The sequence below is a fragment of the Leiobunum rupestre genome, chromosome 9 (genome assembly GCF_980474605.1).
Source record: "Leiobunum rupestre chromosome 9, qqLeiRupe1.1.hap1, whole genome shotgun sequence".
Classification (NCBI taxonomy): Eukaryota; Metazoa; Arthropoda; class Arachnida; order Opiliones; family Sclerosomatidae; genus Leiobunum; species Leiobunum rupestre.
In genome coordinates this window covers 37,123,122-37,144,955 of record NC_143392.1, presented here as the reverse complement: position 1 = coordinate 37,144,955, position 21,834 = coordinate 37,123,122, and the positions used below count along the sequence as shown (strand labels likewise).

The 21,834-nt window shown below is 41.6% G+C and overlaps 3 protein-coding genes across 4 annotated transcripts in view; 1 reads left to right on the top strand and 2 right to left on the bottom strand.

Moving 5' to 3' along the window:
• The window catches only part of ChT (choline transporter), a 57,763-nt gene extending 52,128 nt beyond the window's left edge, over positions 1-5,635 (bottom strand). For both annotated transcript variants that reach the window (XM_090158042.1, XM_090158043.1), the window contains exon 1: positions 5,519-5,635. The gene's annotated coding sequence lies outside the window, so the exon portion shown is untranslated. The remainder of the gene's footprint in view (positions 1-5,518) is intronic.
• Positions 5,636-6,255: 620 nt separating this feature from the next.
• Positions 6,256-9,044, top strand: LOC149927332 (uncharacterized). The gene is made up of 7 exons (XM_090159104.1): positions 6,256-6,337; positions 6,504-6,627; positions 7,627-7,794; positions 7,865-8,168; positions 8,225-8,424; positions 8,492-8,658; positions 8,728-9,044. The coding sequence occupies exons 1-7, from the start codon at positions 6,323-6,325 to the stop codon at positions 8,980-8,982; spliced, it is 1,233 nt and encodes a 410-aa protein (XP_090015230.1). The 5' UTR covers positions 6,256-6,322; the 3' UTR covers positions 8,983-9,044.
• Positions 9,021-11,410, bottom strand: LOC149927331 (uncharacterized). Its single transcript, XM_090159103.1, has one exon. It carries the CDS (start codon positions 11,303-11,305, stop codon positions 9,077-9,079), a length of 2,229 nt encoding a protein of 742 aa, XP_090015229.1. The 5' UTR covers positions 11,306-11,410; the 3' UTR covers positions 9,021-9,076.
• Positions 11,411-21,834: the final 10,424 nt, after the last annotated feature.

The following is a 21,834-nucleotide window of genomic DNA, read 5'->3' as shown; positions in this document are numbered from 1 at the left end:
GAACGCAACCCGTCAAAAGTCGTGCATTTTCTCGCGTACAGTTTTCATTGGTTAGACGCTTTAGCGCCTGCTGCCGTCGGAAAGGGAAAATTTGGAAATTGTCTTCCCCCCGCCGCCCGTAATACGTGCAGCGTAAAGGTTCGTCCAATGAAATTTGTACACAACACTGCGTTAGCGTGTTTAAAGTCTAGCTGCTTTCTCCTTGTGTTTGTTGCTCCTAGATTAAAGGGAAGTCCCGTAGAGAAAATGCATTTAGTACGAGAGATATAGTGGCATGATAATTTACTTCTGCTATCAATAAAGACAAGTAATGTATTCGAATTATAACGCGTAAGCATTTATCGTTGCAAATCGGAATCCTCCTTGACCGAGTTTCAACGTTTTATCAATCGTCGAAATCAATAGAGTCGAAGCAGTGACGGAACTAAGTAAAAAACGCAAATCCGATCGCGAGTAGACGCGCACACCGATCGGATAATCTTCGCTTTATCGGTCGTGGCTTTGTAAGGGTTCCCTGGTAAAGCGAGCCCCGCTCGGGGACCCTACTCGTCTGTACGGCGCTGCTAATGGCGAAGTGGGAGATACGACAAAGGCGGAGGAAGAGGTTGCGGGGGAAGTGGGACACCTGCGTCTGGTTTGTTGAGGTCATATCTGATCGATTGTTGCCCGTCTACGGCGCGTGAGGGCGCTCGCTCCGTTTCCCGCAAGCCGCTATTCCCGAGAACTCACTTAGTCACCAACCTTCCGGCCCTTTTTCGCTACTTGACGATCGGGACCCGGCTATTTTACGATTTAATTGGACAATAAATGTCGCAGACTTTACCTTTGTCGATGGTCGTTTGTCTCGCTGCCTTTATAAACTAGACCTCCCGAGATCCGATGCCCTACATCCGATTCTCGTTCGCTGCGAAATTTATGAAAAGGCGAATCTAGATTTCTTAAAATACCCTTTTCTCTTAGACGCGTTTCGAAATGGACTCGGTCGGTAGTTGAAGAACCACAACGGCTACGTGTTCGTGAATGTGTCCGTGTTCGTAAGGCTAAACGTTCACGTTCGAACGCGAAGCGCTTCGGCTGTCGACTTTCCTCAGTGTTATTATTTTTCAATTATTTTTCTCAAGTTTGGGCGATAATTATCAAAGCCTTAATTCCTTATTACCTTCAGAAGTCCACAAAATTAAATTATTTGGTTTGTTCCGTCCATTTGCAGTGCTTGCGAAGATGAGGTACAAATTCCCGTTAGGTCCCCCCGTGATGTTCCCTTCCCGTCATGCAGCGCGATTGCAATAAATAAAGCGGTGATGGGCGTTTTTATTATATATCCGCTCAGCTCGTGCTCGCTAGCTTGTTATATCTTCGCCCGTTTTTGAGTCGTTAAATTGGCGCTCCTCTCTTGTCGATCTTTTTTTTAAAGATAAATAAATGAGTTCCGCTCATCTAGTTTTTTTTTGCGTCGAAATTGACGCTCATCTACGTTTTGATTGGCGTCGAAATTAGCGCTCCTCTCCGTTTTTTTTGAGCGGTGAAATTGGCGCTCCTCTCTGGGTTTGAGCGTTGAGATTAGCGCTCCTCTCCGTTTTTTTGAGTGGTGAAATTGGCGCTCCTCTCTGGGTTTGAGCGTTGAGATTAGCGCTCCTCTCCGTTTTTTTGAGTGGTGAAATTGGCGCTCCTCTCTGGGTTTGAGCGTTGAGATTAGCGCTCCTCTCCGTTTTTTTTAGCGTTGAAATTGGCGCTCCTCTCCATTTTCAGAGCGTCGAAATTAGCGCTCCTCTCCGTTTTTTTGAGCGGTGAAATTGGCGCTCCTCTCTGGGTTTGAGCGTTGAGATTAGCGCTCCTCTCCGTTTTTTTTGAGCGGTGAAATTGGCGCTCCTCTCTGGGTTTGAGCGTTGAGATTAGCGCTCCTCTCCGTTTTTTTTGAGCGGTGAAATTGGCGCTCCTCTCTAGGTTTGAGCGTTGAGATTAGCGCTCCTCTCCGTTTTCAGAGCGTCGAAATTAGCGCTCCTCTCCGTTTTTTTGAGCGGTGAAATTGGCGCTCCTCTCTGGGTTTGAGCGTTGAGATTAGCGCTCCTCTCCGTTTTTTTTGAGCGGTGAAATTGGCGCTCCTCTCTGGGTTTGAGCGTTGAGATTAGCGCTCCTCTCCGTTTTTTTGAGCGGTGAAATTGGCGCTCCTCTCTAGGTTTGAGCGTTGAGATTAGCGCTCCTCTCCGTTTTCAGAGCGTCGAAATTAGCGCTCCTCTCCGTTTTTTTGAGCGGTGAAATTTGCGCTCCTCTCTGGGTTTGAGCGTTGAGATTAGCGCTCCTCTCCGTTTTTTTTTGAGCGCTGAAATTGGCGCTCCTCTCTGGGTTTGAGCGTTGAGATTAGCGCTCCTCTCCGTTTTTTTTTGAGCGGTGAAATTGGCGCTCCTCTCTAGGTTTGAGCGTTGAGATTAGCGCTCCTCTCCGTTTTCAGAGCGTCGAAATTAGCGCTCCTCTCCGTTTTTTTTAGCGTTGAAATCGGCGCTTCGTATCTGTTCCCGCTCTTTGATCTTGGAGATTAGCGCTCCTACCTTTTCGTTGATATTTTTAGCGTGTAAATTGGGCCTCCTCTCTTTTCGCCCTTCTTTGAGCGTCGAAAGTTGCACTTCCTTCTTTTCGTTCATTTGTGAGCGTCGGTAAAATTGGCGCTCCCCTCTTTTCGCTCTTCTTTGGGCGGTGAAAAATGGCTCTACTCTCTTTTTGCTCTTATTTGAGTGGTAAAAATGGCTCTACTCTCGTTTTGCTCTTATTTGAGTGGTAAAAATGGCTCTACTCTCGTTTTGCTCTTATTTGAGTGGTAAAAAATGGCTCTACTCTTTTTTTGCTCTTCTTTGAGTGGTAAAAAATGACTCTACTCTCTTTTTGCTCTTCTTTCAGTGGTAAAAAATGGCTCTACTCTCTTTTTGCTTTTATTTGAGTGGTAAAAAATGGCTCTACTCTCTTTTTGCTCTTATTTGAGTGGTAAAAAATGGCTCTACTCTTTTTTCTCTTTTTTGAGTTGTAAAAAATGGCTCTACTCTTTTTTGCTCTTATTTGAGTGGTAAAAAATGGCTCTACTCTCTTTTTGCTCTTATTTGAGTGGTAAAAAATGGCTCTATTCTTTTTTTGCTCTTCTTTGAGTGGTAAAAAATGGCTCTACTCTCTTTTTGCTCTTATTTGAGTGGTAAAAAATGGCTCTACTCTCTTCTTGCTCTTATTTGAGTGGTAAAAAATGGCTCTACTCTCTTTTTGCTTTTATTTGAGTGGTAAAAATGGCTCTACTCTCTTTTTGCTCTTATTTGAGTGGTAAAAAATGGCTCTACTCTCTTTTTGCTCTTATTTGAGTGGTAAAAAATGGCTCTATTCTTTTTTTGCTCTTCTTTGAGTGGTAAAAAATGGCTCTACTCTCTTTTTGCTCTTATTTGAGTGGTAAAAAATGGCTCTACTCTCTTTTTGCTCTTATTTGAGTGGTAAAAAATGGCTCTACTCTCTTTTTGCTTTTATTTCAGTGGTAAAAAATGGCTCTACTCTCTTTTTGCTCTTATTTGAGTGGTAAAAATGGCTCTACTCTCTTTTTGCTCTTATTTGAGTGGTAAAAATGGCTCTACTCTCTTTTTGCTCTTATTTGAGTGGTAAAAAATGGCTCTACTCTTTTTTTGCTCTTCTTTGAGTGGTAAAAAATGGCTCTACTCTCTTTTTGCTCTTATTTGAGTGGTAAAAATGGCTCTACTCTCTTTTTGCTCTTATTTGAGTGGTAAAAAATGGCTCTACTCTTTTTTTCTCTTTTTTGAGTTGTAAAAAATGGCTCTACTCTTTTTTGCTCTTATTTGAGTGGTAAAAAATGGCTCTACTCTCTTTTTGCTCTTATTTGAGTGGTAAAAAATGGCTCTATTCTTTTTTTGCTCTTCTTTGAGTGGTAAAAAATGGCTCTACTCTCTTTTTGCTCTTATTTGAGTGGTAAAAAATGGCTCTACTCTCTTTTTGCTCTTATTTGAGTGGTAAAAAATGGCTCTACTCTCTTTTTGCTTTTATTTCAGTGGTAAAAAATGGCTCTACTCTCTTTTTGCTCTTATTTGAGTGGTAAAAAATGGCTCTACTCTTTTTTTTGCTCTTCTTTGAGTGGTAAAAAATGGCTCTACTCTCTTTTTGCTCTTATTTCAGTGGTAAAAAATGGCTCTACTCTCTTTTCCCTCTTATTCGAGTGGTAAAAATGGCTTTTCCGTCTTCTTTGAGCTGTGAAAATTGGCTCTATTCTCTTTTCGCTCTTTTCTGAACAGGGAATTGACTCCTCTCATTTTCATATCGCGCCGTTTAAAATATTTTGTAGCTCAAAAATTACAATAACCGCTGAAAATGAGAGGAGCGCGCCCATCCCTGAAATAAAGAGTACCTTGGAACTCGGATTTGAGTCCCCCAAATGTATTTCTACATTCTAATCATTAGTTAGCTAGTAATTTAAGTTAAAGACGCAACGGCGTTGATCCTCTGTGTTGCACACTGTCAGATAACCGCTCCCAAAATCCGTTTACTCATCTATTTCCCTTCCAAGCGCCTCAACGGCCAATTAGTGGCCCGCGTGCATTTATCTCGCCTAGTTCGAAACTTGGCCGTACGTGTCGCTCTTTAATGGGGATGATTTAAATTTTTGGTGAGGATTATCCGAGGCCATGAATTTTTGATCATTTTCGGGGTGTCGTGGAAACACGCCTTGTTTCACTAAAATTCCACCAGGGGTTTTCGAACAGCTACAAGTTTATTTGCCCCCGATATTTCTTCCTCCGCTTAAGAGGAAAATTATGATTAAAGCCGCCTAATTAGCTCTCGTAAATTCTTCTAATTTATCAAGAAACCTCCCTTCGCTGAACGTCAAATATTTGTATCCAACTTTGAAGACTGAAATATCGATTTTTGCTCGGCTGCCAAATGGCAAAACCTAGTAAACGCCTTTTTTTAAATATTTGAGATAATTTAGTTTTAATTTATTTTATTTCTTATAATAATTTAAGTAGTACCAGAAGTAAATGAACCGCAGTTATCGAAATAGCGCTCAGAATCGGAGGGCGTTTTCCTTATGAAAATGATGAGAAAATAGTGTCAAATAAAAGCTAATTTCCATCCCCGTCTTTTGACGCGATAAATTGCACTTGGGAATTGTGGGTATAGCTATTTATATGTATAAAAAATGGTTTCATAAAAATAAAATGTTTTTTCGGCCTAGGAGCGCGCAAAATTTCAAATTCGAGGTTAAAATGTAACTTGATAAGGAAACCGCCTCCAACATGGGGAGTATAGCAGTCTGATACTTTTACTTTTGGTAGTACCTACTCACCTACTGCTATATCTCATTGATCATAGTTTTTGGCAGGTTTCAAATTTTCACAGTAGGTGTGCTTGATGAATTAACTAATAAGTCAAAATGTTTAAAATTGGCGTTTACTAGGTTTTGCCTTGGTGTTTTAGCACTGGTCGCGGACACTGAGCTACGAAGTTTAAGAAATGTATATTTTTCTCTAAAAAGACTTACTTGGGATTTGGAGAATCGAAAAAGACTTTTGCTTCGCACTTTTTGTGGTTCGTGACATGCCTGATAACGACCTTCAGTCGCGGGGGCTTATGTGCCGACGCGGCACATACCACGACGAAATATTACACTTTTATTTTTCGACTCTTCGCTATGGAATTCGGACCTCGCTCTGCCGCTGTACTTTTGTTTTTCAGTTTTATTTCAATCGACTCCCAAGGTTGATTTCATCTACCTAAATTTGCTTCCGTTTTTACGCGTTTACGAAATAGGTTAAATCTATATTGCATAAATAAGATTTACACGGTCACGTTTGTACGTAGACGTTTAAGAATGACCGATAAACTTCGCAATTTATATTCATTTAACAGCTAGATGTACACAGGTGCTTGAATTGTCGCTACGTTTCGTAAATTGAATTAAAATCCTTGTACGGGTTTTTGAACTTGATTCGATATTCAAATTTATCGCCATTATTGTCGCTGGGGCCATCTGTATTTAACTTTTTTCATTTATAATTTTTAAGTTTTAGGATTCGCAAAAATTCTTCAATAAATTTATTTTAATTTGATTTTTTTGGCTTTTATTAAGAGTATTTAAATGTTAATTAATTTTACTTCAGAGTTTGAATAGCTAGATGGCGTTCAAAACGTATATCATATCGACGGCGCTAATCGATAGCTCTAGATAAAAATCCTTCGAAAAGCTATCCTTTGCTTTTTCTTATCAACGTATATTCTTATGGCCTCTTAGACCCTGCACGGTTACTGCAAAGTTACCCGGTGTTCGAAGTACAATTCTATAATTATGAATCAAAATAAGGTAAAACATTTTTCCATGTAAAATTAATTTTTCTAATAATTTTGATATGTTTCGTAATACGTAAATTATAACGGTCTTGTCAACAGTTCTGACATTATCTGAACAGGTGATTTTATCAATATATGAACTTCATTGAACCTTCCCTTTTATATCATTGATCTTATAGTTGTTAGAAACTGTGGAATGGTTCGTATCGTTTCGAAATCCTCAGGAAATATGGTCCCAACATTGGACTTATCTGGCTTGCGAAGTACTATTTTACGTCACGGGTCTTTTAACATTTATGCATGGTAATAAATTCAAACTTTCCTTGAAAATTCGACTGCTTAATACACATGGACGTTTGGACGAGGGGCACAATCATGATTATATGATTAATAATGTAACCATGATTGAAACATTTTAATCCCGATTTAATCATTTTAATCCCCATTTAATCATTTTAATCCCGATTTAATCATTTTAATCACTAGTTAATCATTTTAATCCCGATTTAATCATAATTTAATCATTTTAATCCCGATTTAATCATTTTAATCACTAGTTAATCATTATAATCCCGACATATTAATCATGATTTAATCATTTTAATCATGATTTAATCATTTTAATCCCGATTTAATCATTTTAATCACTAGTTAATCATTTTAATCCCGACATTTTAATCATGATTTAATCATTTTAATCATGATTTAATCATTTTAATCATGATTTAATCGTTTTAATCCCGATTTAATCATTTTAATCACTAGTTAATCATTTTAATCCCGACATTTTAATCATGATTTAATTATTTTAATCATGATTTAATAATTTTAATCACCAGTTAATAATTTTAATCACCAGTTAATTATTTTAATTACCAGTTAATCATTTTAATTTCCAGTTAATCATTTTAAACACGAGTTAATCATTTTAGTTACGAGCTAATCATTTCAATCACGAGTTAATTATTAAGTATCGTATATATGCTATTACCATAAGTGTATAATATTATAAATAAGTGTGACACTTCCTATTCTTCACATGCAAAGGTTTTACTGAGAGCTATTCACAAGACAGACTGCATTACGGGCTTCGTCGCCGTTTTGCGCCCGCTTGCTAACGCGTCATAGGTAGCCTTTGACAGCGCCTCGCTAGGGGGAGATTTTCTTCTTGTGATGACGTCACTCCGTTACTAGCGCCCAGTAAAATATTCCTCAAAGTGACAAACTTATGGAACAATATTATAAACTCATGCTATTACGTTACTTATGGTTCAAGGTTATGAAACAGGGTTTCGTTTTCAGCTACACGTTTGGGCGGCCGATATTTCTACCTGTGGTTAGCGACCCTGCTCCACGGTTTGACGGTGGAAAGCTTGAGTTACGTCCTCCCGGACATCGATAACTTCTGGCACGCTCAGTCCATGATTATGTTCCTCGGCAAACGATTACCTCTTCATATAATCTGCGTTTGTAAGTTAGCCACTTGCCAATTCAATATGACTTCGTCTTGGATTCGTCTTGATGGTGGTTAATGTGACAGATCCCGTGTTCCTGTACACCAGCGTGGTGGCGGTTTCTCGGTTGCGCTTACCAGCTTGGAGCGAACCCTTCGCCGTCGGGCTGAGCGTGGTCCTGATCGACTTGCCCTTCGACATCATTGGGGTGAAGCATTTATGGTGGACGTGGCACGATACTGACCCTAACATCCTGGAAAGGAACTATTGGGTTCCCTGGGTTAGTTACTACTTCCACGCCTCTTTCGCCGCCGCTGTCGTCTTAGTCTTAAAGACGTCCAGAAAAATCATAACTGGAACCTCCAATGTCCAACCGACCGCTGGTTCGAGGTAATAATGTCTTAAGGAGATGGCTGATTTGACCTATAATTTAAAATATCTCTCAGTGCCTTAAAGGAGCTTAGCTGTTCAATAATAACTGGTCTGTTGGGGATGCCGGTTGGCGTTGTATTCTTTGCCCTATTCTACCATCCGCTGCGGGATTTATTCGGTATCAGTACGGAGGTAATTGTGATGACGTACTTAGCCATCTATTTGCTGATAGTATGGACAGCTGAGAGGAATCCCAGTGTCGAAGCCAGATCCAGTACTGTAGTTTCTTTATTACGCCAAACCTCTTTTTGTTGGTTCGTACTAATTCGGCGCAATTTCAGATTGCAAGTTCAAATTCGATGAGATTCTGTTGATCGTTCTTTTGCACTACTTGACGATATTCTTTGTCACGTATTTGGGCAAACCTCAAGAGATAATTAGCGAAGGATTGCACGAAACTGTTGGTCCTTGTGATACTCTACAAGAACTCGTTACCCCCCTGGGCACGGTAAGGTCGCAATATTCCTATACGGGGAAAATATTTACTTAAAAGTTAAACTGTCGAACCGTCTTTTAGGTACTGACGAAGAGGAAGTTTCTTTGCATTACGGATTACAACGAAGACTACTTCGACTTTCATTGCGTTAAAGTCAGTCCTGTGGAGAGTGGTCGGAGATGGTACACCGTGTGCGGTACCCACTACCCAAATTTCCACGAGTACTTGTTAATTGTGGGCTTATCGTGCGCTTACTCGCTTTACTATTTCTTTAACGTACTGGTTAAGAGCGGGATTGACCCAATACACAGCCCGTTTAAAGTTAAACGTTTCTGAACGGCACCAATATTTACAAATTAAAAGAGACAGCGAAATAAATTACAAAATTTTATTTTGAACTCCAATCAAATCTTTTCTGGTACAAATAATTTTAACGTTTTTTTCTTTGAAATTTGGCTCTGAGTCTCTCCAAGTTTTCGGGATCGTGAACCGTACCGGGACCATCGCGTCTTGTAGGTGACCTTGGTCGACGTATCGTGACGTGTTGGGGTGCTCTGATTCCAGATCCACTCGGTGTGGAAATTGTTGACCCAGGTGGTGTAATTCCCGCTCTCGGAGGGTGAATTCTCGATTCCGGTGTTCTGATGGCGGAAGGTGCCGGTGGAGTCATTATTCTGGGTCGTCTGATTCCGGAGCTGGGTTGCGTTTCTGGTTGGTTGGTCGATGTATCAAAGTAACGAGTGTCAACTAACTGGTCGTCGCGGAATGTTACGCGCTTCGGTGATGCTCTTCTATTGGGAGATGGTCCACTTCTGGGTGACGCTGCTCTGGCGGAAGATTGTCGCCTCTGGGGTGACGCTGCTCGGATGGGCGATGGTGATCTGTTCGGAGTTCTTGCTCCTAACGGCACGTGTCCATCCCAGACGATATTAGACCTTCTGGGTCTCGAAAGGTTTTTAGCCAAAAGCGAAACTCGGTTTTTCATCGTGACCTTTGGTCTTAATACTTTTGGCTTTTCAACTTTCTTCGGCGAAGGTCTTTTCTCTCGCGATGATGCCGTAGCCGGTAAGGTGGTTCGATTCACCGATTTCTTGATTAGTCGTGTTGAGGGAAGCATCTTGTAACTTCCTTTGCCTTTCTTTTTCTTAGCCATTGTTTTTCGAGCTTGGGCCGGCACTCGTCTGGTCGCGAATTTTGGGCTTCTCTTCTTCGAACTTTTGGCGCTTCTGGAGCCACTGGGTCTCGGGGACTGGCCAGTTGGTGTTGCGCTGAGAGCGTACGGTATTCTGGATTGTTTGATCGATCTTCGGAATTTTGACTTCGGAATTCCACGTCTTGGTGTCAGCGCGGATGTACTTGCTTCGCCGCTTATCGTTGGAGGTGCTATTCGTCTATCACTTGGAACTGGGATTCTTGAAGAACCACTCGGGGCTCTAACCAGTGATCTTGCTCTTACGGGTGATTCAGCGTGTCTGCCGGGTGATGCCCCTCTTGAGGGTGATCCGGCGTATCTGACGGGTGATGTCCCTCTTGAAGGTGACGCACCTCTTGAGGGTGAACCGTCGTATCTGACGGGTGATGTCCCTCTTGAAGGTGACGCACCTCTTGAGGGTGAACCGTCGTATCTGACGGGTGATGTCCCTCTGGAAGGTGATGCCCCTCTTGAGGGTGATCTCGGGTATCTGACGGGTGATGTCCCTCTTGAAGGTGATACCCCTCTTAAGGGTGATCCGGCGTACCTGACCGGTGATGTCGCTCTGGTTGGATAATTAAATTCGCTCGATGAAATTGGGCTAACTGGTGATGAAGGCCCGAACATTCCTTTAAAGTATGAAGAGGCAACCCTTAATGGTCGAGCTCGGATTGTTGGGAAGCTTAGTACGTCTTCCACGCCTCCAGGGTAAACCAACGGTAAAGCCGTGGTGGGTCTCATGTTGTAAATCCTTTGGCCGATCTCGTGAATCTTTTCTTCGTGCGCTTGTTGTCTGGCTACCTCCCGCGCTCTGCCTTCGTCCGGTGTTTCGTTCCGTCGACTCGTACGGGCGTTGATGTAAAGCATTTTATTTATGAAATAAAAGGTTTGCGTGGCGATGTACCGGATGGTTTCGTAGAATGGTACCTCATCGGGGCTCTCCATATCGAAAGTCATGACTTTGCTCAACGCCCTGACTCCTTCGGTAGCTCCGTTGAAAGCCGCTAGAAATCGTTCTCGCATTTCGTAAAGTCCTCCTTGGGTGTGATCGTTCTCGATGTCTCTGACTTTCCTCGACATGTTTGTGGCGTTGGTGTTCATGTACCATTTGTAAACGTCGAGGAATTTCACCCAACAGTTGAAATAAAAGTTGGCTTTCGACGTCATCAACGCGTGGCGTAAACCGGGTGGGACAAATAACTCCAGCCCGCTGTGGTAGTTGCTTCCTTCGCGGCCATGCAGGATACCGTAACCTTCTTTGATCATAATGTTGTACCATAAGCGTGATTCGTCGAGCAAAGGCTTCATCAAAATGTAGACGTAGTTTCCGTCTTGGTATTCCTGGAACTCCGCTCCGAGCTGTTGCATTCGAAGGAATTTCTTGCCAATTTCTTCTTCGAATTTCATCATGAGTCTTCTTAATACGTCGTAAGGAATCCATTCTTCGTAAAGATAGTCTTCGTCCATGTTTTCGAGATGTTTAAATTTAAAATTAAGTTAAGAAAGAACTAATTTTGAAGTGGAATGAACTTCTCAAAACGTTAGACTTCTTAAGCCTATTTTTGATTTGAAATAAAATGTCTCGTGAATTTTCTTTTAAAATCTTTTCCGTCAAGGCGCGTGCTTTTAAACCTACTTTATCTTTTAATTTTGGATGGCACAAACGTGAAATTGATACTTGCAGCTCGTTTTGTTATTTGCTTTAAAGAGATAGTGTCAGATGAGACACATCTCGAATTTTGTGATTTAGGGTACATCATAAAATTGATTTTTATGTCTACAATTCTAAAATATATGTTATCGCACTTAAAACAAATATTTAGTTATGGAAATTACCTTCGCCGCGATCTTAGCCATTATTGACGTCATAAATTGTTGCGGAGAGAGATAAATTTAGAAGATTTCCTAGCTAATTAATATTTGAGGAGTGTGGCTCGTGTGATTTTGAGCGCCCCCTTAAAAAAAAACTTGCGCTCAATAACTTCAACAATGCATCGGAAAACAGCGATATTTTTCGAAAGCTTATTACATTATCGTGTGTTTTGGAAATAAGGTATACATAGTTTGCACCGAAAGGAGGGGCCTATGGTCTCCATGGAAACCGGAAGAGGAGATCATATATTCAAACCATTTCGCGCGTAGCTATTAAATCAGTAGCCATTTTGTTGGTAATCTCATAGAAGCGACAAAACTTAAGATTTATGCTTTCAAATTTTTTAATTAATATCGTTTTGGACTCTAAATAAACCAGATAAGATTTGAAACCCGGGTTATTTTAATAAAATAGCAAATGACAACAGGAATATCTACGAAAAGGAGTTGCCAAAGTTTATTATTGCTCAAATCAAATAATAATCATCGGCTAGGCTAATACCAAAGGCACCACCCTAGGCCCAAGTCATCTAGCGACTTTTATTGCCTTTAATTCAGGTGGCCGGGTTACAATGCGTAACGCGAAACAAAGCTCCCTACATATTTATTCTGATATCTGTACTTGGAACTGCGTCATTGATGACGTAGGGATTCAAAAAATGTATTGATTTCTGTTTATTGATAATTAAATTCCTTATACGTAAAACAATTATATGATTTGAGAACGCAGCTAGCCTTATACACGCTAACGCAGTGTTGTGTACGAATCTCATTGGACCAGTCTTTATACGGACGGGGGGTGGGGTGTAGAAAATTTCCGAATTTCCCCCTTCCGACGGCCAGTGGCGGCTTAAGAAGGCTGGGTCCCCGGGGCGGCGGCAGTGTTTTGTGACACTCCCTATATAGGACCGTGCAGAAGTTTTCACGGGTCCGTCTTCTTCAAGTTTCATCGTTCTGAATTGCACACACCCCCCCTCGAGCTTCTCCGATGGCACCCCTGGCTACCCTGGTACCCGGGGCGGACCGCCCCCCCTTAAGCCGCCACTGCCGACGGAAGCAGGCGCTAAAGCATCTAGCCAATGAAAAATGTACACAAGAAAATGCACGACTCTTGAAGTCAAGAGTCGTGCATTTTCTTGTGTACATTTTTCATGCAACCCGTCAAGACTCTTCTCCCTGTTTCGTGTGCTGTATTTGTTGCTCCTAGCACGCATTCAGAATTTTTTTTAAGAATATATAGAACAGATAAATTGATCGTTGTGTTTCTGTTCTTAGAACACTTTCTCTTAAACTTAAGGTTTCCAAAGGTACTTGAAACCTGTGCTTTAAAATTCGCTTGATGACTTATTATTATTTCTTACGTTGTAAATAGTAAGCTTAAAATGTGTTGTAGGTTTTCCTAGCGCTAGCAAGTGTAGAAGGATTCTCGTTATCAAAGAGGGGGACCTATACTGGTCCCAAAGTGTTAGGGGTATTTCCTTTAAGTCTATGGTATGATAACTATTATAGAGACGAGTCGGGCCCCCGATTGTGTCGGGCTTTTTATGCCCGACCCGACCCGAGCCCGCTTCGGGCCGGGTCGGGCAGAAATGAATTTTAATATTTACGGGTCGGGTCGGGTCGGGCAAATTTATTTTTTGAAAATTTCGGGTCGGGCTAATTTTCAATCGGGCCGGGTCGGGCCTGACCCGACCCTTACCCGTGACTGCGTACTGCGTTGGTCATGTGAAATGTTTCGGCCCTTCCGGTGTTGTACGAAGAGAGGTAGAGGAAGAGAAAGGGGGTGGGAGAGAGATAGACGTAATGAGTTCTGCGAGCAGCGCGACTAGCGTCTATTGACTAGCATTTCAAGGTCGTCTCAGTCGTCCGATTTGCCTAAACTTATCTTACGTTTCGTTTTGGTTTTACTTTTGATTTCATGGCGTTAAATTGCGAATAAGCCTTTCTATAAAGTCGAACTTGTTTGAATGTATCGCTTTCGTCACGAGATACTTAGGACTTCAGTTCAGATTTGAAAGCTAGATCTTTATAAAAAGGGCGACTTGTTGAATTTTAATAGCTCTTCATATAAAATACGAGAGGTCACGTGATTACGTTAGATTCACCGTGCAGTTAAATTTAGAGAGCGCGAGCATATTTTGGTTTTTGTTGAGCTCGCGCGAAAACGCACGAGACCCTCTACACGGAAATATTAGGAACCACGCGAGCCCATTTACGCTAAAATATCAAGACGCGCGTGGAACTTTTTAACAAGAAGTTGAATAAGACATAAATAGAGTTTATGCTAGCGTCAATTGGCTATGATAGTTGAGCGTCTCTTACGTCACGAGTGACGCGCCCGATACATCTAAACAAGAAGGCCAATGTTACTTTATAGAAAGGCCTATTTGCAAGTCGCGTGTCTCGGCGTACTTTGAAACAATATAGCTAAAAGAATTCTAGATATTCCCGCGTTACAAACGAGCACGGGACTGACACTTGGTCCTCGAAGAACGAATTTAAAAGGTTCAACTCTTTCGCAACTAACTGTTCTTCACAAAAATTGTTTAAATAAATAAATGCCTCTTGTTATATTTTGTATTGAATATCTACATCTACACTATATAATAAAATTAAAAAAAGCTTCAAGCTATGGGTTGCGGCGGTTCTACGGGTCTTATCGGCAATTATCTGGTTTTCGGGTCTTGTCGGGTTTCCGGGCCGGGCCGGGCAAAATCGATTTTTTAATTTATCGGGTCGGGCCGGGCAAAATCGATTTTTTAATTTATCGGGTCGGAACGGGTCGGGCAAAATTTATTTTCATTTTTTACGGGTCGGGTCGGGCCGGGCAAAATTTAATTTTAAAAATTTCGGGTCGGGTCGGGTCGGGTCGGGCAAAATTTTATTTTAATTATTTCGGGTCGGGTCGGATCGGGCAAAATTTATTTTTACGTTTTTCGGGTCGGGTTCGGTCGGGCCGGAAAAAAAGTGGGCCCGACTCGTCTCTAATAACTAATTAAATAAATAGCAATTGTCGGGTGTCCTAGTAAAATGTATTTAGAAACAGGTAAACATACAAACATTAAATACTCTATACTGTTAATGTTAAAACAAACCAAATCACAATACGCTACGAATATATAAAAATCCATAATAAAATATTATCATGCACAATTTATAATCAACTAACATGCACACTTAATAATAATTAATTTATCTCTCTTTCTCATACGAGAACTACTAATGGTTTAGTTTTGCCAAACTGGCTTTTACCTCACAGTCCTTTGATGAAATCTTAGTCTCTTAATGAAATCTTAGTCTTTTGATAAAATCTTAGTCTTTTGATGAAATCTTAGTCTCTTAATGAAATCTTAGTCTTTTGATAAAATCTTAGTCTTTTGATGAAATCTTAGTCTCTTAATGAAATCTTAGTCTTTTGATATCTTAATCTTTTGATGATATCTTAGGGTTTTGATGAAATCTTTTGATGAATAACTCCGATGGCGAAGTCAAGAGTCACGGTTTACGCTGTTAGTGCTGTCTGCAGTTGAACTCTTTCCCTGTGACTTCTGGTCTCCAAACGTAACAAAAGTCCTAACCCGGACTATGTCTCCAATATTTCCTGGTTATACCTCACTATATCTCTCTACCAGAAGCGAATCTACTTCTTATGTCTCCAGCCGGAGATCTCTGACAAATTTTGCGCAACTGCCTAGTTTGGTTCAAATTGTTTTTAATTGGGAAGATGTTTAACTTAAAACGATGGCTGGTGATTGGATCAGTTCAAAGGTTAAAGATATACTTGAAGAGGTAGAGCAGGATAAAGTTATTGGCTGTAGAATACTTGTAGAAGCGAAGCCGAAGAGATGAAAGTTGGAAACCAGGTAGTAGCCACATGTTCCCACGTGCTGACCATGCATTGGCCCTGAGGAACTTCACTTTTAACGAAGCAATAGTCTTTGGCGCTTCCACATAAAAGGAATTGACATGTGCGCTTTTGACGACCGAAGGGTATTGAGAGAGAGAATGTGCTACACAAACACTTAGGGAGAGAGAGACATTTTAAGCTATAATGGGAAACACATTTCTACTCGCGCGAAACACAAAAATATAACACTAATGAAATGAGCTTGAACACCCGATGTTAATTAAGAAAATGCGAAGGGGTCTTAAAAACTGTTACAGAGGCTGGGCATATGGCTACCTTTAAGTTGAAACTCAAAGAGTCAAAGTTTGGGAATACTAAAGAATACTGAGTTAAATTTTAACACATGCGTGAAAGAAGGTTCTACAGAAAATAATGGTTTACGTATGAGTGTTTGTGTAACCATATCCTACAAATAGTAATATTATATTTAATTTTTAAAATTAATTAAGCGTGAGTAGCCGGGTTAGTGTCGTTTGCCCAACTTCGTCCATATTGGATTTTCAACAGCGCATCGAAACTCATTAGCAGTTTTTTCGGTATTTTAAGCACCTATAGTTAGTCTAGCTCGTTGCACCAGTCCTGTTACCACTTGTCAAATTCCAATCACATCCGATTTAGTAATGGTTGAGACGCGACACTTGCCCTCGCTCTTGCCAGGGAAGATACACCTGTTGACGATCATTAATTTCCTTACCAGTGCTTTACCTACAATACTATTTTCCTTAAAACGCATAAAGAGCAGTTCTGGACAAAATATTTTCCAGAATTAATTACGTATGATTATAATTGTATAATATAGTGACTGACTTGGGCCTAAGGTGATGCCTCGAGTATTAGCCTAGCTGATTATTATTATATTATTTTAACTTAATGGATGACCACCCTTTCACGGGGAACTTTATCTTGTTACAACTAATTTTGGCCGGTTTAAAAACTCTAATTGGTGTTTGGGCGCGGTCTTTCCTCGGAATTGTGAAGCGTTTGTTCTTTTTACTGGAGCCCGGATGCTTGGGGATCTAAGCACATCCACCACGCCTCCAGCGTTGCCCAACGAACTAAGACATGGCTATGATTTATAGCCCGACAACAAAGGGACTAACAAACGATACACCTGATCCATTTTGTCATTTTAACAGCTCTCCTATTTTAGATTCATATAATGTGGATCTTTGTCTGTTGAGCTGATTTATGTGGGATTGTTCGTTGGCTTTAGCTCTGGGTTCAAAAGGCGAAGTTTTCGTTTCGCTATTTTTCACAAGTGCAGTTTCGTAATCTTGAATATCCGGTATTTGATCGATCTTGACTGACTTGCAGGCTGCTCCCGGTGCTCCGGTTAACATGGCTCTCGTCAAGTGCTCCCCTTTACGGTGCATTTTTGATAGTAAAGCGTGTAAAGCGACGACGTATCGGGAAAATTCATAGCAGCTTATTTGCGAAGGGATCTAAGCTAAGGCTTTTGGTACTTCTGGGTCAATTCCCTTAACAGTGCTTCCACTTGGGCAATCTCGTTTCTCCCTCTGGTGGCCCTAAAAAGTCCCCTTTTATCCCTTTCAAAGATGAAGATATCACATTTTTTCCCCATTCAAAGTTTTTAACTTAAAACAATAACATTTATAATTTTTAGGCCTTATATAAATAAGGAAAAACTTTAAAAAATTTATTTTTGTTATTGTAAAATCTACTACAAATGTTTAGGAACTTATAACATTTTTACCTCTCCGAGGGGACAAAGACCCCTAGGAGGGGTTATACAACCAGCGTGTCCGTGGGTCCGTGGGTCCGTGGGTCCGTGGGTCCGTGGGTCCGTGGGTCCGTGGGTCCGTGGGTCCGTGGGTCCGTGGGTCCGTGGGTCCGTGGGTCCGTGGGTCCGTGGGTCCGTGGGTCCGTGGGTCTGTGGGTCCGTTGTGGGTCTGTGGGTCCGTGGGTCCGTTGTGGGTCCGTTGTGGGTCCGTTGTGGGTCCGTTGTGGGTCCGTCGTGGGTCCGTTGTGGGTCCGTGGGTCCGTTGTGGGTCCGTTGTGGGTCCGTTGTGGGTCCATTGTGGGTCCGTTGTGGGTCCGTTGCGGGTCTGTGGGTCCGTTGCGGGTCTGTTGCGGGTCTGTGGGTCCGTTGCGGGTCTGTGGGTCCGTTGCGGGTCTGTGGGTCCGTTGCGGGTCTGTGGGTCCGTTGCGGGTCTGTGGGTCCGTTGCGGGTCTGTGGGTCCGTTGTGGGTCTGTGGGTCCGTTGTGGGTCTGTGGGTCCGTTGTGGGTCTGTGGGTCCGTTGTGGGTCCGTTGTGGGTCTGTGGGTCTGTTGTGGGTCTGTGGGTCTGTCAGGCCTGCGAACGCGTTCGCATTTTCGGTGCAAAGTGTCATCACTGCGTACGCAGTTTCTCAAAGGGTTGGCAAAACCACCGTGTGACGGTGAGCGTTAACGGAATCATTTGCGGTTTGGATGGTGTTTTTTCGCTCACCGTCGTTACGGTTTGGTGTATTACGTTTTTGTAATGTCTATGCGTAGGTTGTGAGTGTTGAATTTGTTGTGTTTGTGTTCTGATGGTTGTGCATGTTGAGTCTGTTGTGTTTAAATGGGCGTTTTCTCTCCAACTTCTTCTTAATGACTTTGGGACGGACCGAGTGCTGAGTGTAATGCTACCTCTCAACGTCCGATGGCAGGGTTTCCACCAGTTGTACACGGTATTCGTCTTAGTATAAATTTGCGATCGCATCGGGCGGGATTTGAACCCGAGACCTCCTGCTTGACAGGCGGACGTTCTACCAGAGAACCACCGACACTAGATACGCCTTATTGAAAATTAGACCTTCAGCTTTATCGGAAGCGTATTTAATAGAGTACGAAATTTTGGTTTAATTGAAATAGAATTGAAATTGAAATTATTGCATGGAAGAAATTCTAATTTAGCGTTTCTCTATTGATTAAAAACAAATGCGCCACCCAGGTTTCGAACCCAGACCATTCGGCTTGGCAGTCGAGCGCTCTACCACAGAACCACCGACAGCTGCTTAGTTTCACTGAAATTAAGACTCGCATCGTAAGCATAATAGGTAATAAAGTCTTTTTTTATTAATGAATTTATGAAGGCCTAATCTGGTTTTTTTACGAATGAAATTTTAAAGGTTAAATCTTGTTTTAGCGCAGTCGCCGAGATAAGAGGGTTAAAGGGTAGACCCTGAGGGTGGTCCACTTTGTTAGTTTTTTTGTTATTTATTTACGGGTATTCTTAACGACCTATATATAGTTGTGTTAATTCAAAGGCGCTAATTTACCGTTTATTGCTTTAAGAGCTGGCGGTTAGTCAAGTGGCTCTCTGTGCTTTGTTGATGGTAAGGTTTTTGCTTCTTGTAAATATATTTGGTGTGGATATTTGGATATCTACGATTTCTAACGCAGTCAATGATTTCCTGGGTGTGCGAGTCATTATATGATATTGGAAATTGGACGGCATTGGTCTTTTTCATGCGGTATGTGTCACAACGTCAACTGGAAGTCTACGAGTGTTGAAATAAAATGAGCGTTAAAGATGCGGCAAGTATTTCGTAAGCGAGAAAAATACCAATACCATCTGTAGATGTTTATAATAATAAATTAAACTCGATTGTTTCGTCTCAATTATTTAAATTAAAATTAAAATTTTATACCGGGCAGGGTTTGAACCGAGAATACGTTTTTCGTAAATAACTCTGAATTGCGGAGATATCTTTGGGGGTCGTGTCGAGAAATTAATACCACTAGGGACCATACTTCCGAGGAGAGGTATATTTTGGCTTGCCAACTTGTTACTTAAACATCTCATATAAATTGCTTAAAATATCACTTTATTTTTATGTAATACTGAATTTACTGCTATTCTGAGCTTCCATTCGTGTTGCATAACGTTGTTCAAGAGTTAAAATATTTTATGATCAAAGGTAATTGAGCTAGCTGTTTCATTCCATATTTGGTTTTTAGTAGAGCTGCCATAGATGTGTTGTCCAGTGAATTTAGTTTTTCAGTTTTAATATTTTTCATTGCACTGAAAAGCCTTTCCACAACTGCAGAGTTAAAAATAAATTGACTAGTTTCTTTAAATCTGTAAACTTCTCTTTTGGTGCTTTTGGATGATCAAACACATTTTTCCAGTATGCCAAAAGTTCGCCCTCTTCAATACTTAGAAAGCTTTGATACCGCTATTCTTCATCAAGCTTCTTTATATTAAGATCCCAATTAGGCCCCAGATATTTTTTGGATATATGGCGGATTCGCAATATTCTCTAGATATAAACAGTTCATATGACTATAAATAGGTTCTTCGAATTTAAACCTCTTTTTAATTTCATAAATGGCCTCTATATAAAAATTTCGGCTACCATGTAAATTTTGTTCACTTGTTCTTGACTTGCTTTTAGATGACTAGTCTGGGACATTAACCCATCAAGTGTGTCACTATATATACTTTTTCAATATCCAAATATTGTTCTCTTTTTTATGGGTCAATCTCTTCTGCTTTTGTGCAGTGTTCAGCGATTTGGTATCTAGGTAAAAGATAAAAGATACTAGGTAAAAGATATTTGTACCTAAGGTTAAAGTATCTAGCGTATCTGTTGATTGTTAGTGGAAAGATACTTTTATCTAGTTCAGCTATAATTATCTAAAGGTGCTACATGTATACTGTTTATCTTCTCATACCTATTCGAAAGTTATATTCGCGTATCGGATATTTCCTCGAACACCCTTTAACTTAAAATATAGAACCCAGTAAAAAGTGATTTTATCTAAAGGTAAAAATATCTGTATCTAGATAATAGGCACAGTTTAGATATACAAAACGATTCCTATGTAATTTGAGTAGCGACACGAAATTTAACAGAACATTTCAAAGAAGCGCAGGCATAGACCGAATACCCACAAAGCTAACTCAAGACGTGAAATCGACCGATGATTATTATTATTAGTGAAAGGGGTGAAGGGCTAAGGACATGCCCGTTCGCGCACTTCGACCGATAGAGAGATACAGAAAGCCAGTGGGTGAGAATTTGCGTGAAGTGAAGTCCAATTTCCCCCCTCAGGCCCGGAATTAGAGAGTGCGGGGCCCTAAGTAGTGAGAAGGGGCCCCTTCTCTCAACGCAATTGAAGGTAAAAAGAGGGGGCGCACCAATAAGTGCCGCTAAGTACGGGGGGATTCAAAAAACCCCCGCTAAGTGCGGGATACCAATAAGTGTCACTAACTGCGGAATCCCAAAACATGTCGCTAAGTACGGGGGAACCCAAAAACCCCCGCTAAGTGCGGGATAACAATAAGTGTCGCTAACTCCGGGATCCCAAAACATGTCGCTAAGTAAGGGGGAACCCAAAAACCCCCGCTAAGTGCGGGATAACAATAAGTGTCGCTAACTCCGGGATCCCAAAACATGTCGCTAAGTAAGGGGGAACCCAAAAACCCCCGCTAAGTGCGGGATAACAATAAGTGTCGCTAACTCCGGGATCCCAAAACATGTCGCTAAGTAAGGGGGAACCCAAAAACCCCCGCTAAGTGCGGGATAACAATAAGTGTCGCTAACTCCGGGATCCCAAAACATGTCGCTAAGTAAGGGGGAACCAAAAACCCCCGCTAAGTGCGGGATAACAATAAGTGTCGCTAACTCCGGGATCCCAAAACATGTCGCTAAGTAAGGGGGAACCAAAAACCCCCGCTAAGTGCGGGATAACAATAAGCGTCGCTAACTCCGGGATCCCAAAACATGTCGCTAAGTAAGGGGGAACCAAAAACCCCCGCTAAGTGCGGGATAACAATAAGTGTCGCTAACTCCGGGATCCCAAAACATGTCGCTAAGTAAGGGGGAACCAAAAACCCCCGCTAAGTGCGGGATAACAATAAGTGTCGCTAACTCCGGGATCCCAAAACATGTCGCTAAGTAAGGGGGAACCCAAAAACCCCCGCTAAGTGCGGGATAACAATAAGTGTCGCTAACTCCGGGATCCCAAAACATGTCGCTTAGTAAGGGGGAACCAAAAACCCCCGCTAAGTGCGGGATAACAATAAGTGTCGCTAACTCCGGGATCCCAAAACATGTCGCTAAGTAAGGGGGAACCCAAAAACCCCCGCTAAGTGCGGGATAACAATAAGTGTCGCTAACTCCGGGATCCCAAAACATGTCGCTAAGTAAGGGGGAACCAAAAACCCCCGCTAAGTGCGGGATAACAATAAGTGTCGCTAACTCCGGGATCCCAAAACATGTCGCTA

Excerpts from the sequence above, each read along its gene's own strand:
- LOC149927332 (XM_090159104.1), top strand. Across the intron at positions 6,628-7,626 it reads TCTTTTAACATTTATGCATG|CTACACGTTTGGGCGGCCGA; the intron begins GTAATAAATTCA and ends TTTCGTTTTCAG. Across the intron at positions 8,425-8,491 it reads CAGTGTCGAAGCCAGATCCA|ATTGCAAGTTCAAATTCGAT; the intron begins GTACTGTAGTTT and ends GCGCAATTTCAG.
- LOC149927331 (XM_090159103.1), bottom strand. The coding sequence starts at position 11,305 with ATGGACGAAGACTATCTTTACGAAGAATGGATTCCTTACGACGTATTA.